The sequence below is a fragment of the Conger conger genome, chromosome 13 (assembly GCF_963514075.1).
Source record: "Conger conger chromosome 13, fConCon1.1, whole genome shotgun sequence".
Classification (NCBI taxonomy): Eukaryota; Metazoa; Chordata; class Actinopteri; order Anguilliformes; family Congridae; genus Conger; species Conger conger.
In genome coordinates this window covers 14,035,991-14,053,624 of record NC_083772.1, presented here as the reverse complement: position 1 = coordinate 14,053,624, position 17,634 = coordinate 14,035,991, and the positions used below count along the sequence as shown (strand labels likewise).

The 17,634-nt window shown below is 45.7% G+C and overlaps 2 protein-coding genes across 5 annotated transcripts; one reads left to right on the top strand and one right to left on the bottom strand.

Annotated features, from left to right (window-relative positions):
* Positions 1–1,192: 1,192 nt before the first annotated feature.
* nudt8 (nudix (nucleoside diphosphate linked moiety X)-type motif 8) lies at positions 1,193–5,929 on the bottom strand. 3 transcript variants are annotated; one of them, XM_061217854.1, is made up of 5 exons: positions 5,563–5,929; positions 3,311–4,204; positions 2,806–2,938; positions 2,439–2,516; positions 1,193–1,954 (listed from the first exon to the last, which is right to left on the bottom strand). In XM_061217854.1, the coding sequence occupies exons 2-5, from the start codon at positions 4,201–4,203 to the stop codon at positions 1,769–1,771; spliced, it is 1,290 nt and encodes a 429-aa protein (XP_061073838.1). In that variant the 5' UTR covers position 4,204; positions 5,563–5,929; the 3' UTR covers positions 1,193–1,768. The 3 variants fall into 3 exon arrangements, with proteins under 3 accessions (XP_061073838.1, XP_061073839.1, XP_061073836.1); XM_061217855.1 differs by lacking the exon at positions 5,563–5,929 and adding an exon at positions 4,564–5,479; XM_061217852.1 differs by lacking the exon at positions 5,563–5,929 and adding an exon at positions 4,472–4,529.
* ftr86 (finTRIM family, member 86) lies at positions 4,735–14,035 on the top strand. 2 transcript variants are annotated; one of them, XM_061217829.1, is made up of 8 exons: positions 4,735–4,866; positions 6,494–7,050; positions 8,423–8,518; positions 9,971–10,204; positions 10,819–10,978; positions 11,360–11,458; positions 11,663–11,830; positions 12,311–14,035. In XM_061217829.1, the coding sequence occupies exons 1-8, from the start codon at positions 4,743–4,745 to the stop codon at positions 12,847–12,849; spliced, it is 1,977 nt and encodes a 658-aa protein (XP_061073813.1). In that variant the 5' UTR covers positions 4,735–4,742; the 3' UTR covers positions 12,850–14,035. The 2 variants fall into 2 exon arrangements, with proteins under 2 accessions (XP_061073813.1, XP_061073814.1); XM_061217830.1 differs by having other exon boundaries at positions 4,781–4,843.
* Positions 14,036–17,634: the final 3,599 nt, after the last annotated feature.

The following is a 17,634-nucleotide window of genomic DNA, read 5'->3' as shown; positions in this document are numbered from 1 at the left end:
ATTATTGAGTCTGCCAGATAAGTGCACACAAAGTAAAACCCGGAACAGCTCTTTTTACTTCAGTCCTTGTTCTGGATTTAGCCAGGCTCCGGGTTTCACCCAGTGCAGTTATCCGGCTAACTTGGTAATCCTGCTTTGTGGAACAGGCCCCCAAGCTCCCCACAAAACAATAAAAGCTCATTATTTTTTATTTGCAAGAATAACAAAGATAATGCACCCCCTCCCAGACACACCGCTCACAGACACACTCCCGTATCATAGACACTGTCTTTGTATTCACTCATCTCTGATTGGGCAACAAGCGTATGACTGGGGCATCTAAACCAATCCAGGAAGAGTGGTTTATGAATAATTTGCAAATATGTTTACTTGTGCATTTAACTAAGGCAGCATATACTGTTGCCTAATATATTGGTGCTTTGTTTCATTTTTGACAGTCAATGTTTGTACAAAGGTGTACAAAATAAAAAGCCTTCAAATATTTGGATGGGGGACCACTGATCAAAGTAGACTTACAATACTCCACAGCCCTCACCACATAAAAATATGCGTAAATATATGAATAAAATTGACGTTCGAATGATGACTTCGATTAAATGTGTGCTCTTCAGTCGATTTGAGCGCATTTCTGATACATCTTATCTCTTGAACAGTGTATTATTTTGATAGTTTAAAATAATTATTTTGTTATATTGTCGCCTTAAGGAATATGATATAATATTTTACTAGTACTCTTACTGTATGTGCCATGAAAGTAAATATTGGAGCTACGAAGAACAAATAACAATTTCAAATATTTACTTCAATGGCAGTACAATACAGTATGTGCCATGCAAGTAAATATTGCAAATTGATATTGGTGCGACCAAGAACAAATATCCGGTTTTTAATGTCAGGATTCACCAGTTAATCTGTTCTTGCATTAAAAAACAGCATGCGTTTCATGCGCCACAATAAGATCCGCACAGCCGTTGGGCCCTTGAGCAAGGCCCTTAACCCTGCATTGCTCCAGGGGAGGACTGTCTCCTGCTTAGTCTAATCAACTGTACGTCACTCTGGAAAAGAGCATCTGCCAAATGCCAATAACGTAATGCAATCAAGGTCAGAAAAGTAAAAACCAGATTGTGTGACTCCATTAATGTTAATTAAACTAATGCTTCCATGGAGCCAGAAAGCACACTTGAAACCAGTCAAATCTTTAAGTGTTTTATTGCATCGTCTTTGAGACGTAACAATATCACTTTCCGTCATGATTCAGATGTTATTATTGTAACAGTTTCTGAAAAATTAAATAGAAGTAAATAGAGGTAAGTACTGTTAAGGTGTACGACACCCATACGACCAGCTTTCCATCAACGGCAGGTCCCTTCCCTGCAGAATTCAGTTGAGCAATTCCACAGTGACTGATGTCAAATACATTAGAGACTGTATCCCTCTTATCTCAATAACTCTTATCAGTCTCTGTTATGTAGCTGTATTGGGCTTCACCACCCAAATATCCAGCAGTTGTAATGTCAGTCACTGTGGAATTGCCCCGTTCCAGTCAAAGTCTCTTTACCCAGTTATGGCAGGACAATACGAATATAAATACAAATATAAATTAGCACCGTCTTCATCAGCAATTCTGCTCTGAAACAGTTGACATGTAACTGAATGCTAAAGGTATACATGGAAGGTGGGAGAGCTGGGACTTGGGCTGGGCTGAACTGGACGACGACCTGCATGGCTGCCGTCTGGGGTCGGGCGAGGCTCATACTGCCACGTGTTGCTATGGAGGCACGATTATTTTGAGGGTGTGGTCCAGGGCCACGGCGGTCAGCCCCCACACGCGGTGCTTGGTGTTGAGGAACACGGGCGTGGTGTAGCCATAGCGCTCGCCGACGCGGTAGTTGGTGTAGCCGCGGTTTTTGGGGCTGCACACGTGAGCTAGGGACACGCTGAACACCTCTTCCACCTGGAGAGGGCAGGGACAGAGGGAGGAGGCTTAGACCGGGGTCACCGAAACTCCTGCCCGGTGTCCTTTTGTTTTGACACAAACAAGACATGGGCACAGGGCACAGGAAACGATGAGGGTATTACTGATGTCACATTATGTCAGAAACAGTGGCACAGGACACGATGAGGCCAATAATGATGTCACATTATGTAGGGCGGCCTGTAGCGTAGTGGTTAAGGTGCATGACTGGGACCCTAAAGGTCACTGATTCGATCCCCGGTGTTGCCACAATGAGATCCGCCCAGCCATTGGGTCCTTGAGCAAGGCCCTTAACCCTGCATTGCTCCAGGGGAGGATTGTCTCCTGCTTAGTCTAAAATCAACTGTAAGTCACTCTGGATAAGAGCGTCTCCCAAATGCCATTAATGTAATGTAATGTAATGTATTACTGTTGATTTTGTTGTGTCATCTGTATTTGGGGACAGCTGCATGGCTTAACGTACCTCACTAGGATTTGGACGGAACGACAGTGCCTCCAGGGGGCCAAGATTAGCCAAAACCGGGGCGATCAGCATTCCGGACTGAAAAAAAACTGAAATCAACTCGGGCAATGGGTCTGTTTCTGTAGCAAAATTAGATTAGCACATTTCCACCGAAAACTACCACAGATAAAAAGGTTAAATGTACACTGACAATCGCTGGCTTCACAACTGTTACAATATTTGTATTTACAGTGTCACAGGTATAGATGACAGGAACACACCACACACTGAGCAAACGGGGCAGAAGAGAACAGATAGAGAGGGGAGGGGTGGGAAGACAGAGAGAAGGGGGTGGAGAGAGGAAGTCATCGGCCACATTTGCCCTCACCATGTCGCGCAGCGGCTTCAGAGTGCCCCAAACGCTGCTGGCTGCCACGGCGACGCCAAGCTCCTCGCGGGCCTCCCTCAGCGCTGTGTCTACAACGTCCCGGTCCGAGGGGTCCTGCTTACCGCCTGCAAAACTAACGGAAACGGCACCCCGTTCAAGAGCTGCAGCTGGCGGCGATGCTCCATTCATAAACAGCTAGGCATGACTGCACGATGCATCATAAAACTCTGATAATTATGTGTCTGCTAAATAAATATAATCACACTTTTCCTTTATATGAGCAGTGCACGGCCTCGTGTTTTTTGTTCGTGAAAAGCAAAGGAGCAGAATCAGACCTGGACACTGGAGAAACAAACTGATAGTTTTATAGGAGAAAAAGCAGCAGCCCTGAAGATACCTGAATTAAGATCAGTTCAGTGCAGCCAGAGAACGATAAGCCACTGCCTGGGGCATGTGAGGGTTCTACGGGGTACCTGTGCTACCTATGGGGCACCCGGGGCATTACCTGACGTCCCCCTTGTGCCGGCCCTTCAGGGTGCTGGACCTGAGAGTGAAGAGGAAGGCCGGCTCCCCCTCCACGGAGCACAGGGACACCAGCACCGCCGCCCAGCCGCGCTGGCCCCGCCCCGCCCTCTCCCGCTCCCGCTCGTACACCGCCGCGTTGGGCTGCAGGACCCGCCGGCACCGCGCCTCGTTCTCCGCCGACAGGACGGCCCCGGCGAGCGTCTGGTGCAGGCGGCGGCTCTGGCCGAGCGAGAGGCCCTGACGGGGTGCCGCGCCCCGGGGCCTCAGGGCGGCCCCGGCACAGCGGGAGGAGAGGTCCCGGTGAAACAGACCCCTGCAGAGGGGAGGATTTCCACCCACGCGTCCAGCGGCCAACGCGTGACCCCGGGTTAATTTTGAGGTTGAACTGAGGCTTTCACCCAGAAGCAGGTTTTCTGACAGGCACTTGCTTAGGTCACTGCCGTGCGCTGGCTTCTGCCGATTCATTCGGCTCAGCTGCTCCAATAAAGTGGCTTCGGCTTGGCTGGGGACGGCCCTTTCGACGGACACCTGAAATGGCACAGAGAGCGAGGAGAAAGTCGTCCTGAGGCTGTGCCTGTTAAGGCCGTCCAGTGAGATCCTCAGATCATGGGGTGAGTCGCTCCACCTCCAGTGGTTCCTCCTCTCAGCGTGAGGGCGTGGCAGTGCCCAGAGGGAGACCTCACATAACGTCCTCAAATTTCTCTCCCATATCTGCCTCAGTGACAGGTAGTCCGATTTGACAAATAGATATGGGTCTGTCAGTGTCAGGTAGTTTGATTGTACAGGTAGATGTGGGTCCGTGGCAAACAGCAGCTGGGATCGCTGGGTCCAGACAGACCCCAAAGAAGCCAACGGCCGTGAACATCGAAACATCCTGAAAAGCAAGAAGAAAATAGGATTTAGATTAGTATTATAATGAATCACCAAGTGACCACCGCCAGAATTGCATTAGACAAGTCACTTTTTTCCACAACAATATTCGTAAACTGTATAAGCTTATCTGAAAATGGTCAGTGGGTTTCATCCTAGCGCTAAAGCATCTGATTTAACTCATTAACAAATTATGGTCTTCAATTAGTCCTCCTTTACTCAAATCAGGGTTTTAATACTGGTTTAGGAGAAAGCTTGCACCTATACCAACCATAAAACCGGAAAACAATACAAGACGTAACCCATTGTGCCCCAAGACTCAATAATATTAGGACGTATTTACAGTCAATGTTAAAGACTTACCAGTTAAGCAATTCCAATCTGCCTAGTGGTTATTGCCAATTAAGGGGTCTTTGCAGTCTGGCAGCCCCAGTTTAGAAAGTCAACGATTGCACCCCATTAAACACGCCCTCGTAAAGTGACCTGGTAATGCAAGTTAGCCTGAAATCTTTCCACTAATTGAAGACTCATGAGCCAATTAAATGTCTGCACTCACAGGTGACAACTCCTGTTTAATTTACAACAGCGTAACTTTGCAATCGAAGTCTAGACAACTCACAGGATCATGCTGGCATAAAACTGAGTATGTTGTTGTTGCAATATCGGGTAAGCATAACGGCAGGATCCAATGTCATGAACGAATAACTAGCTAGGATTAAAGGAAATTAGTAACTACAGTATAGCAGCGAACCTGACTTGCTTCATTGAGTTCGCAATCCAAATGGTTTCAGTGGAATTATTTTGATAGTACGATATTACTTAGCTAGGACTTGAATATGCTTCAAATGATAATGGTGGCTAGCAATTCTATCCCGGGTCAGGGTCACATGTGCAGGACTCACTGTAGAACAGAGACGGTTCTAGATTACGTTTTAAAGGAATTTCATGAGCCTTCAAACAATTATGTAAATTGGTTAAATTGGGTACTACTTAACAGTTGCTGCGATTTTTGAGCTCGCTAACTTGATCAAATGTTACCCTTGTGTCCTGCTTGACTCAAATCACTAGCCGTGCTATGTCTGATATGGGCTAAAGGTTGGTCGCTAGCGGTAGGCTACAGTCAGTAGCTAGCTCTAGCTAGCGTCAGTCACAGCAGTAGGCTACAGTAAGTAACTTAGTTCGAGACTTTCATTCAAAGAGCAGAATGAGCAAGTTCGAATGAACTCCAGTAAATTAAATGATTCACGACATTCAAATCGCAATCATTCCATTGGAAGATGATGGACACCCCCACACACACACACACCTGCGTGCACATGATAACAGTAAGCTACATTAGGGAAAAGTTAAAAAATGACTTACCTTGGAAATTGATGACCGGCTGGCTATCTAGCTAGCCAACTCTTCTGTGGCCTTATCAGCTGCCACTGCTCAAGATGGCGTAAACATTACTTCACTTCTGACTGTGTGTGTTTTGCCCATAATAACGAAGCCAATAGCAACACTGTATAAACGTGTAGCAACAACCCGTATAAAGTAGGAGATGAATTTAAACCGCCTGGAAATCTTAGCGAATTGTACATCATATTAGTGAATCAATACCAGAAACTTACAGGTCTTTTCTTTAGTGGATTTGTTTGACGGGCGATGAAGCATTTTGAGCGTGTACTGCCACCTAGTGTCCTGGACTCTTGACAGAACGGTCACTCACTATTGTCGCCCCACGTAGACCGTGGCCATTGTCCTATATAAAAAAACAAATCCATTGCACGTGGTTCGGTCGCAGGGACGCTCTGCAGCTGGCCTATCAACTGGCCTTTGGAGGTAGTGATGGAAATTCTGAAAATTCCAGCTAAAGTCAGTCATGGTCAAGATAATTTAAGATGTGTTTTTGACACTTCTAACTGGTTTTAGCTGGTCATCCAGCTGACCAACCTATGGTCACTTGTCCCTCAGTTTGGCCACCAGTATATTCTACCTTAAGCAGCTTTGAAAAGCCTCCAACCTGCTGAGACCCACTTAATGCAGAATATTTCTCAATCTGGATGACTCATCCTGTTCACACATACCGTGACTCAGTGTACCTGTTGTCACAATCTAAGTTATGAGGTTGTTGGTCTGTTGGCATTCTGTGTGCGATCCCGAACCTTCACATAATGTTTGCGAGCCTCCGCCCAGAAACATCACGGCCGTGACACAAGCCCAAAAGGAATCCTGACGGTCTGGAAAATGTCCCTCCCCATACTGGTTTTTCCAGCCTTGGTTTAGAGCCCTTGGTTTTTCCCGCACACAGGGGAATTTCTCTCACAAGTTATCTGTCGACGTTCCTTCTTGCCACGCTGCTCTCCATCTCTCGCCATGGCTTCTGGTGCGTTCCCCGGGGAAGAGTTCGCCTGCTCCGTCTGCCTGGAGGTCCTTCGCGACCCAGCCACCCTCCCCTGCGGGCACACCTACTGCCTGCCCTGCATCCAGAGACACTGGGACCAGGGGGAGGCCAAGCAGGAGTACAGCTGCCCCCAGTGCCGCAAAACCTTCACCCCCCGCCCCGTGCTGGCCAGGAGCACCCTGCTGGTGGAGGCTATGGAGCAGCTGAAGCTGAGGTGTGGGGCGGAGGGTGCGCCCCCGTCCGTCTCCTCGGCACCGCCCTCCCTGCCCTTCCCCAGTGCTCCTCCGGATGGTGCCGGGCTCTACCCTCAGCTCCCCGCGGCCGGGCGCCTCTGCCCCGATCACCAGCAGGCCCTGGAGCTGTTCTGCCCGGAGGACCGGGAGTTTGTGTGCGCTGTGTGCAGGGACCACAACCACAGGACACACCGTGTGGTCCCCGCTGAGGTGGCCAGGGCAGAGAGACAGGTGAGTCCCAGAAAGACACCTCTCGCTCTCTCTTTCGCTCTCGTGCTCTCTCTCGCACTCTCTCTCTCTCTCTCTCTCTCTCTCTCTCTCTCTCACTGTTCATGGCAGAGAGGGCGCACAAACTTCTGAAATGGTTTTGAGAGGGATATCCTATTTCCTCTGGCTTAAACTGCGTGTTTGTGACCTGCTTTTGTGTGGGTATGTGTGTGTGTGTATGTATGCATGTGTATGCGCATGCGCATGTGTGTACTCGTGTATACCTGGGTGGGTGTGTGTACACGTGTACCTGTGTATATATCTGTGTGTGTGTGTGTGTGTGTGTGTGTACCTATTGTCACGGCCGGGGGGGGGCGGGGGACAGACAGAGTGCAGACGGGTGCAGAAAAATGGCAGGTTTAATTGCAAAAGCAGAGGCAGAGCGGAGTCAAAAAACAGGCCTAGATCAAAAACCAGGGGGTCAGTCCAACAAGGCAGAAGTACAGAAGTTGATCCAACAGAAGTGTCCAAAAAGCAGGCAGGGGTCATAAACAGGAATCCAGATAAACAAGGCTTGGGAAAACAAGGCTCGGGAATAAGGGGACTAGAACAGGGGCAAGGAATAAAGGGCTTGGGAACTAGCAAGGTGCAACTGAAAAGGACAGGTATAAATACACAGGGGGATGAGACAAACTAGGCGGAGGAAGGTAGTGAGGGCGGTCGAACAACTTAACATCAGGTGAGACACATGAAAGGGTAATAGCACAATAACGAGGGGGAAATAAAAACCCGGACTGGATTCACAAGGACACACATGTAATACAAATGGCCCGGGCTAGGGAGTAGACAATTGCACAAAATCAGGAGATGCAGAGATACGGAGAGACAGGTGCGAATACTTCGCTAAAACTAAGCAAGTAATCAGTGATAGAATAGGGAGGCGGAGTTACAGAACAGAATTGAAGATGTGTTAGTAAGTTAGTTAAATGATTTAATACCCAAAACTAGTGAATGTTAGTTTGTTAGTTTGACGAACATATTAGTGTGTTAGAATTTGTACAGTACTAATTATACGATGTTAGTTGGGATTACTATATTAGTGCTATTTACAAACATGAAATGGAGAGAAAGCAGGAAGTAAGGAATGCAAGATTGGAAGGAAGGTTGTACCCCGGAACTACCGTAAACACCCGAATTGTGGGGCACGCAGACAGGGGAGTGACTGGGCTAGTAAACATTCAGACTCAGACATCACAGGGGAAGACTAGTGCAAAGACTAATGAATATAAACAGAACACCAGACATGCATATGAAAAATAATAAATTACAAGAATAATGATAATGAACAATGATAAACTAACACAGGAACATAACACCCATGTATGTACGTGTGCAGGGGGATCTGGATCTGATGCAGGTGGACACACAAAGAAGGATCCAGGAGAGGGAACAGAGCCTGCAGCTACTTCTACAGAGTGCCCGCACCCACAAGGTCAGGAGCCTCCCATTGGCCCATCACCTGTCCCATGTGACATCATTACACACACAGCTGCTGCCATTGGCCCATCACCCATCCCATGTGACACCCTTACACACACAGTTTCTCTTCGCCGGGGATATCAGACGGGAAGAAGGAGAAGTTGTGATTGTGGTTGATTATGTAAACATTTCTCTGCACAGGCCTAGATAAACCTTGTTAGGCACATACAAGGCCAATGAGGCCAAATCTGAAGTGCTGAAGAGACTTGATCTTTGGACAGTTTGTCCCCATTTCAGCCAATCAGCTTTGCAACAGTGTTGTTGTCAGTTGTCAGTGTTGTAGCTGGTCTCTTAGTCCGCTCTGATTGCTCTTCTCTAACAGTTGCTGAGTTCATTAGGACAACCTGATCTTGGTAGTGTCTGGGCTGAGCCATGTTTTTATTATTAGTTTTGACTCTGATCTGATTTGAGTCCTGACAAAGCCAGTGATATTTATTCTGCAATCATACTGATGCACACAGCTGGTTTCAAAATCAACATAAGTGGATCTTTTTTTGTGTAATCTGAAGACAATTGAACAGAATGCACTATGGACCAATTTTGGTTGATAATACAAATGGGGTGAATACCATATAACTGTGTACGTGTATGTATGTTTTTTTGAGGCGCACAAATAAGTTTTCATTTTGACATTATAATTACTTTCAGGGGAGCAGAGCAATCCAATTTAAATGGGTTTTAATTTGACCTTAATTTGCAGCGCAGAAAAGGTGCACGATAACTTTTTAAAGAGTCTGTACACAACATAAGTCTGTACAGGAATACTGCAATATCCAGATATCTAGATACCCATGTAGTGCTCAAACCAACACATTTGCAGCACATCTGTATCTGGCTGGTCGGAAGATGGGCCATTTGAACGAGCCCAGTCACCATTTCACCATTTGGCTGTATTTATTGGTAATCCTGGTAACAGCAAGAAGCCTGTTTATGTGCAGAAAACATTTTCAATATTTTCTTATCCAGATAGTCTTACATGTAGTGTGAATGAGAAAAGGCCTAGATTTTCATTTATCAAATAGGCCCTAGTCCTTATCTTTGTTGTACTCTTAGCACTTGAAACTGTACCTCCCTCTAGGGCCTTTCAGCGAACTTGTTCCTGGTTATGGGTATGCACTTTGTACTTTGGGATAACAGAGTAATGTAATGTTATTTTCATCCACATCTCAAGTGCAGTTGAATCTTTGCCACTAGAATTAACCTGTGAATGGGAAGGAAGAGATCATTTATTTGTGTTTTTGGATAACGTAATAGAGATGATTTGGACAAGGGTAACTGGAGTCAGGGTGGAGAAGGGGGGCGATGGGGGTTTATGTACTGTACACATGACCACCTACAGTACCAGGACATTGGCCAAAGATCTAATTTTCCCTTGCTTTCCGCATTGTCCCCTCCTCTCCACCAGGGGGCAGTGCAGGCCTTGCAGCGTGAGGCCGGGGAGCTGTTCGCTGAGCTGGCGCGCAGCGTGGAGCTGGCGGGGAGCCAGGTGCAGGAGCTGCTGGGTGCTCATGAGATGGCGGAGGGCAGCCGGACCGAGGGGCAGATCCACAGGCTGGAGCAGGACCTGGGGCAGCTGCGCGGGAGGGCCGAGGAGCTGCGCAGACTGGCGCAAATGCACGACCACTGCTGCTTCCTGAAGGCACGTGATTGGCTGAGGCCGTCGCCGGTTCGCCGTCGGGCTGCGTTGTGCGATTGCGCTGTTCTACAATATGTCCCGGCAGATTCCTAGCGGCCACCCTTTGTTTTAAAGATTAAGCGAGTTTTCTGGTGCTCACACCTTGAATCACTGTTTCACGTACAGCCTGGATCCAAAGTTGCCAATACACTTTACAGTGCACTACCCTAAGATTATGAATTATTTGAGAGGTTTGAGTGTTAAACAATCTGCCCCGTGGTGAGCACATGTTGGTTGATGTAGAGTCGACATTGTACACCGCTGTAGAATGTTGTCAGAGATCTGTGCTGGTACCTTGATGGAGAGCAGGCTGATGGTCGCATTTGGGTTGATCAAATCTTAATTTCCTGTTGTTTGAGGCTTTCAGTAAAAGCAAACATCTCAAGCCTTTCTCCACAGGTCAATCTGTATTTCCTTACAATTAAATTGGTGACTATGAATTATTATATGATATAAATTACTGCTTGATATGGCTTCTGCTTAAAGTGGTCTGTGAATAAAAATGTTACAGGTCTGTGTTTAACAGCCGCTCACTAATTGAAATCATCGTTCTGTACACCATCCCCTGCCTCCTGCAGAACTTCCTGACCCTGGACACCCCTGTCCCGGGTGGAGAGGGAGAGGTGGCGTGGGCCGATGCTGAGGCAGTGAGGTTTGGGGTGCGGACGGCGCTGAGGGAGCTCAGGGACCAACACCACGAGCTGAGCAAGGCCAGCCTGGCCCGGATCTTCCGCACAGGTGTGTGTGTGGGTGTGGGTGTGGGTGGGTGTGGGTGTGGGTGTGGGTGTGGGTGCCTATGCCTATGCGTTTGTAGGCGTGGGTGTTCCTGTGTGTGCATGTGGGTGTGTGCCTATGTGTTTGCAGGTGTGTGTGTGTGTGTTCCTGTGCGTTTGCAGGTGTATGTGTGTGTTCCTGTATGTGCGTGTGAAAGTTCATGTCTGAGGAGTGTCAATAGGAAATGTAGGGGGAACCTCTTCATGAGCAAAATTCTTTTGTACTTTTATCCCTTCGGTAGTATTAGTTTTATTAAGGAAGTTATTTTGTTAGATTAAGCCAAGCATTTGAGATTCTGCTTGGTTCATTATCCATTTGTGTTTTGTGTTTTTGTGTTTTGTCCAGTGAATGATGCATCTGCTATGGCTCAAACAGCGACAACTGAAGCTCCTCCTCTTCCTCTACCTTGTAAGCTCGGGGACGAATCGAACCCTAAACACGCAGGTAACTGGCAACTCCTTAAAATTTGGACGACCATGAATCCAAGATGCTACAGCCCAGATATTCTACTGGAGATTGAGCTGTTAAAATGCCTTTTCTCCAATTTGTTTTGCTGGAGTAATACATTTGCATGACAAAGTGGCACATTGAAATGCTCCGCTGTACCGTGGTCCTACAGAATAAAGTCTGAATGCTTTTCTCTTTCAGTCAATGTAATGGCAGCCGGCAATACGGCCCATTTGAATCCAGCCGGTGGAACGTCCAATCAGAATCCAGCCAGTGGAACGTCCAATCAGAATCCAACCAATGGAACAGCCAATCAGAGCCCACCTACTCAATACCCGGAGCCCAAAACTCGAGATGAACTTTTAAAATGTGAGTATGGAATCTTGCCCTTAGCACCCGCTGCATCAAACCAATGCATATATAGAATATGAACGGGGCAGGCGGTGAGGGGGGCTTAGAGAAACTACACATTAAAACCAGTTCACTGCAGCAAGTCAAAATAATGGCTATTTTAAAGTTATTACACAGCCTGCTTGTGTTTACAGTAATGCCCTCTTTAATATTAATGCATCTAGTGTGTGGGTGCGGGTGTGTAGCTTATATGGGATGGGAGGTGTCTGTACAATTTCTCTGAGAGATCAAACATTGGAATGCATACTGGTACTGACAGGGGTGTTGTAAGGAGGGGATCAGAATGAGTCCATGGGCTCTGGCTAAATCGTCTCAGTAGACACATTTTCACAGCAGCCCTGCGACAAAACCCATAATTGTCAACGGGACCGTAGCGCTCGAACATAAAAGTGGCTGAACAGAGGCTTAAAAACGCACGGTCATCTCTCTGCCTCCTAGTCCGCTTCGAGCCAACGCTGGACCCCGACACGGCGCACCGGCACCTCCGCCTCTCCGACGGGGACCGCAAGGCCACGCTGCGGGCCGAGGCCCAGCCCTACCCGGAGCACGCGGGCCGCTTCCTGTTCTGGCGCCAGGTCCTGTGCCGCGAGGCGCTGGGCGGGAGCCCGTACTACTGGGAGGTGGAGTGGACCGGCACCAAGGTCACCCTGGGCGTGGCCCACGGGAGCATGGGCAGGAAGGGCAACGACGGCGGCTCCCGGCTGGGCCACAACGAGCGGTCCTGGGGCCTGTACTGGTCCGGCGCCGCCTTCTCGCTGTGGCACGGCGGGCGGGAGACGCCGCTGGCGGGGCCCAAGGCCCGGCGGGTCGGGGTGTACCTGGACCAGCAGGCCGGGGTCCTGGCCTTCTACAGGGTGTCCCGCAGCCAGGCGGAGCTGCTCCACCGGGTCCGGGCGGACTTCTCCGGGCCTCTCTACCCAGGGTTCAGGTTCTGGAGCGGGGTGGGCTCCAGCGTTACGCTGTGCCAGCTAGATTAGCCACTGACGGTTCGGTCTGATGCACATCTCAAATGGAATTACCAGTAATCCTGGGTAAAACTGGGTGACGTGTCCTATCCACTTTTTCCAAAGACATTCTGTTTTGATCTTGTTTTTGTACATCTTTCCCATTAACCCCCCTAAGTTTTTTCCATCAGGTATTCAGACTGCACATGTTCATCAATGACATTACCAAGATTAAACTTTTTTTAATTGTAAATTTTGTTTGTTTTTGGTTATAAAATAAAAATAAAAGCATTAACTGCAGAAATTAATCACAAAATGTATTTTAAGTGAGATGTTTGTGAGTGAGTGTGTGTATGAATGGGTGAATGAGAAGCATCAATTGTACAGCGCTTTGGATAAAGGCGCTATATAAATGCCAACCATTTACCATTTACCATGTTTGCTTTTACTGAAAGCCTCAAAAGACAGGAAATTAAGTTGATCAGCCCAAATGCGACCCTCAGCCTGCTCACCATCAAGTTATCAGCGCAGATCTGACAACATGCTACAGTGATGTACAATGTCAACTCTACATCAACCAACATGTGATCCCCACTGGGGAGATTCTCTCAAAGAATTCATAATCTTAGGGTAGTGCACTGTAAAGTGTATTGGCAATTTTGCATATGAACAAAAGAGGCAATATACTTATTTTGCACTTTTCTAAAGCATGCTTTATTTCCAACATGTCCAATGTGTCCTCTTTAGGACCGCATATCTTGTATCACTCTTTCAACATAGCTTGCCCACAGGTTGGTATGTAGCATACAATTTTTACATACAACTAGTGTGATTAATTGATAGATCCTGCAATAAAGTGTATATTGTATTCGTATCTCCTTGCCACTCATGAGCAAAGAGAAGCAAGAGCTAGCGTGGATTTCCAAAGGGGTACAGCCGACCGATTGATTGGTGTGTGGGCGTGGTTGTTGTACCAAAAACCAATGAGAAGGTCAGAGTGTCAGTTTGACAGAGCTGAACAACTCAATGGAGCAGGAGAGACACTTACTCCCAGCAGTGGGACGCACACTAGGGCAGCTAGAGGGCGCCAGAGTGTTTTCAAAACTTAAGGTTTTGTCAAATTTGAGGTACTTGATAGGCACCAGAAAATGTATCAGGACAGAGTAAAATGTTCCCATGCACGGTACTAGTTGCCTGACCTGCCAACCTTGCCCGAAACCATTGATTGTCTAAAGACAATCCTGCATTTAAAGATAATGGAGTGTATTATCCCCTTTTCAGGCGCAAACTGAAGACGCACCTCTTCGATCAGCACCTCTCCCCATCCCTCCCTGTGAACCTTAATTGTTGTCTTTCTGTGATTTACTTTTTTGTGTATCAGTAATTTTAGTTTGGTTAGGTAAGCAGTGTTTGGCTAGTTAAGGGGTTTGGTCATACTTTTGCGTTGTTTGTAAAAAAAAAAAAATTTTTACATTTAAAAATAAAATCAAATAGGCCCTGGTCCTTATCTTTTGTTGTGCAGGTATCAGTTGAAATTGTACTTCCCTCTAGGGTCTTTCAGCACACTTAGCCCTGGTTATGGGTATGCACTTTGTTGTAAGTCGCTCTGGATAAGAGCGTCTGCCAAATGCCATTAATGTAATGTAATGTGTAATGAATTTGTTCAGCATCCTGGAGGGGCAACATCTTCCTTAATTTGGAAATGTTCCTCAGGGGGGAGAAGGCCACTCTGGTGATGTTATTAATATGGGCCTGGGAAGACGGTCCTGAATCAATTGTTGCACCAAGGTTTTTAACAACTGCTTTGGTAGAAACAGAGAAACCATATCATTTCTAAGAAAACTGCAGGAATTGATCTCCAAGTGATTTTGGACCTATTATCAGTTTTCAAAAAGGACATTTGGAGACTCCAAAAGGACACATGGAAACTACTTTTGCTTACTAAACTATACAACACTTTTTATCCTGAAAAAAAGAGTTTGCACTTCCCCTCCCCTGTGATCCTCCCCTACCTCTCTGTCCCAAACTCCCTCTCCTTGCAGCTATCCTCAGACAGGTTGATAAGATCATAAAAAATAAATACAATAATACCATATTGTGTTGAAGTTTTTGTCAAATACCCAACCCCCATCAACAAGTCAAACACATTTCATAATTTCACATAATATTTATTATTCAAAAGCAGGCTGGCTCCTTATTTATAAGCATACTGAATAATAATAAAATATTTTGTTATATAATATCTAGATGCTCACTGATATAAAAATGGGGTCACATCAGTGAAAATGCCCTGTATTGTGTTGTCAACAGTGTTTTCACTGTCTTCCTCAGCAATATTCCCTCAGACTAGAGATTCCTTGGAACTCTTCCGAAGAAGTCCTGCACTTAAACTTCGGCATCACAAAATTCTCCTCCAACAGGAAGGCCTGCTGCCTCAAGCTCAGCACATCATCATCATACTGCCCCGGTGCCTGGGGAGTGATGTCATCATTGTGAGACGCATGCACACTGAGGCACCCTCGCCAGAGTCTAATACCTTGGTAACTGAGAACATAAGGATGTATAATGACGGGAATGGGCCATTCTGCCCTTGAACGGCCTGCCATTGTTATGTATGAAGCGTTTTCTCACACTTAAAACACTTTGCAGTGAAGGGGAAACTCTGCTCAGCCACCACCAATGTTATTACTATTATTATGATGCAAAAAAGATAAAACAATGATGTCTGCCATCCATTTTATGTCAGAAAGAAATCAAGTGAAATCTCATTGAAGGTCATCCATGGTATTTTCCAATAACAAACAAAAGACATTGCACTCTGCCAGTGATGTAAGACATGACATAATATAGTTTCTACATTTGTGTGTAATTCCTTGAAATCCAGATTGAAATCTTATGTCAAACCTTACCTACAAATCTCAATCACAAAATGGTCATTATAAAAAAACACTCAAATGTAATTTGTAATTCAAATATGTGGACAAAAACATGACTATATGGCTGTCACACAGTAAATATCTTACATGCGCTATCCAGAACCATACACCCCTCACCCACACTTTCATAAAGAGGTCCCTACTCCTGCATATGATATTAACAATGATCAAAAAAAAAAAAGTCAGTAATTAGACCATGTATGTTGAATTAAGTGCTTTAAATATGCTCTAAGAAACAGACAGACTGTGAGATTAATGATGCAATTATAAGCCGATATAAGTCTTACTATGTCTGATTCAAATCAGAGAGCCACTCAGCTCTCTCACTTTCTGTTATTTATTTGCAAATCAATAAGAAAGTTAAATTCAAGTATATTGTTGTTTCACTGTGGATCTGTTTCATCAGATGAGGCTCACCTGTGATATGTAAAAAGGGCATTTTCCCTAACATTGGCAATATAATTTCTATCTGAATTAAGTGTGATAAGGTTTTTGTGGTCTTTGTATGATTGAGTTATTCTGCACATATTCCCAACTGGCTGCCTCCAAATGATTCATTATACCTGACAAAATCTTGCATTTCCTTGAAGTTACTATGAAAATGTACCCGGAGAGTTTGCAAACTACATATGAACCACATGAGTTTGTTGAGCTTGCCTCAATTCTGCAGTCCTTATGCAATCACTTACGCATGAGAAAGAATGTTTTTAATCTTCTGTTTTGTCATAGTGTGAGCTCCTTTCATCTCATTTTAATTTCCCCAAACTGGCAACTTGAGGTCTTATGTTCCCACAAAGTTGACCAGACTTTCATTCATGCTGTTTCCATTGTCAATGCTTCACATGAGCTCATTCTTTTTGTTCTGTGTTGTTCCATTTCTGGATCCAAAACAACGTTGCGCGTGAAGGCGCGTGAAAGTCACACCGATGCGTTCGGAAGGAAAATATTGGCACAAACGCCCAAAAGCGCAAGGAATCTTCAAACCCTGTTGTCTGTATGAACGTCTGGGGACGAGGTTGTCAGGCCACACCACAGACGAAAAGGAGGCCAACCGATTCATATTTCTTCATGTTATGAAGCTACTGTGCGATGGAAGTAGGTCGAAACCCTCCAATATGGCGTTAGAGATCATCTGAGGGAAGCCGACCATTTTAGGAGATGTATCTGAATGAATTTGTATACATTGAATAGCACTTACATTAATTCAGCAACTACAAAGCAGAGGGGTGTGGTGTAAGTGGAAAGGCTTTGCACACACTTTTGACAGAAGCCACAATCAGGAAGTACCTGAAGAGGAAACAATGGTGGTGTTCATGTTTCTGCCTCACCTGTTCACTGCTCAATGGGGGGAGTGCACAGGTATTGTGCCTGTCTGCACTGCAAGAAGAGGCGTCCTATTGAGCTAAAATCACTTTATTGGAAAATATATCAGGCAGTGATACATAACAATGGTCAAACCAAAACCATTGAGCTGTTGATTTTTAATACATTTGCACAGACTTCTAAAAACATGTTTTCACTGTCATTGTATGTGTTACTCAGTGTAGATTTATGGGCAAAATGGCTTCTTTTTTTTTACTACTCAATGAAGTGTGCAGAATGTGATGGGGTCTCTTTACTTTCTAAAGCCACTGTATATAAGCTGTACTAACCAGTTTGGTGGTGATGAACATGGCTGTAATGTTAGTAGATTTAACCAACAGAAAATAAAAGTTTTGTTTTTACCTCCAGCGTTGTTGCCAAGAATCTTGGACCCCAAGAAAAGATATGACACAGGGCCCCTGCAAATATACGTATACAGTAGAAGTACAGTATGTATACAGAAACATATATTTGTAAAATTAAAAAATTGCAATTAAAATGATTTAAAGAAGAAGCAAGA

Excerpts from the sequence above, each read along its gene's own strand:
- ftr86 (XM_061217829.1), top strand. The coding sequence starts at position 4,743 with ATGTCTGCACTCACAGGTGACAACTCCTGTTTAATTTACAACAGCGTA. Across the intron at positions 8,519-9,970 it reads AGAGTGCCCGCACCCACAAG|GGGGCAGTGCAGGCCTTGCA; the intron begins GTCAGGAGCCTC and ends CCTCTCCACCAG. Across the intron at positions 11,831-12,310 it reads TCGAGATGAACTTTTAAAAT|TCCGCTTCGAGCCAACGCTG; the intron begins GTGAGTATGGAA and ends TCTGCCTCCTAG.
- nudt8 (XM_061217852.1), bottom strand. The coding sequence starts at position 4,506 with ATGGGTTACGTCTTGTATTGTTTTCCGGTTTTATG. Across the intron at positions 2,517-2,805 it reads TGAAGCCGCTGCGCGACATG|TCCGGAATGCTGATCGCCCC; the intron begins GTGAGGGCAAAT and ends GTTTTTTTTCAG. Across the intron at positions 1,955-2,438 it reads TCCGTCCAAATCCTAGTGAG|GTGGAAGAGGTGTTCAGCGT; the intron begins GTACGTTAAGCC and ends TGCCCTCTCCAG.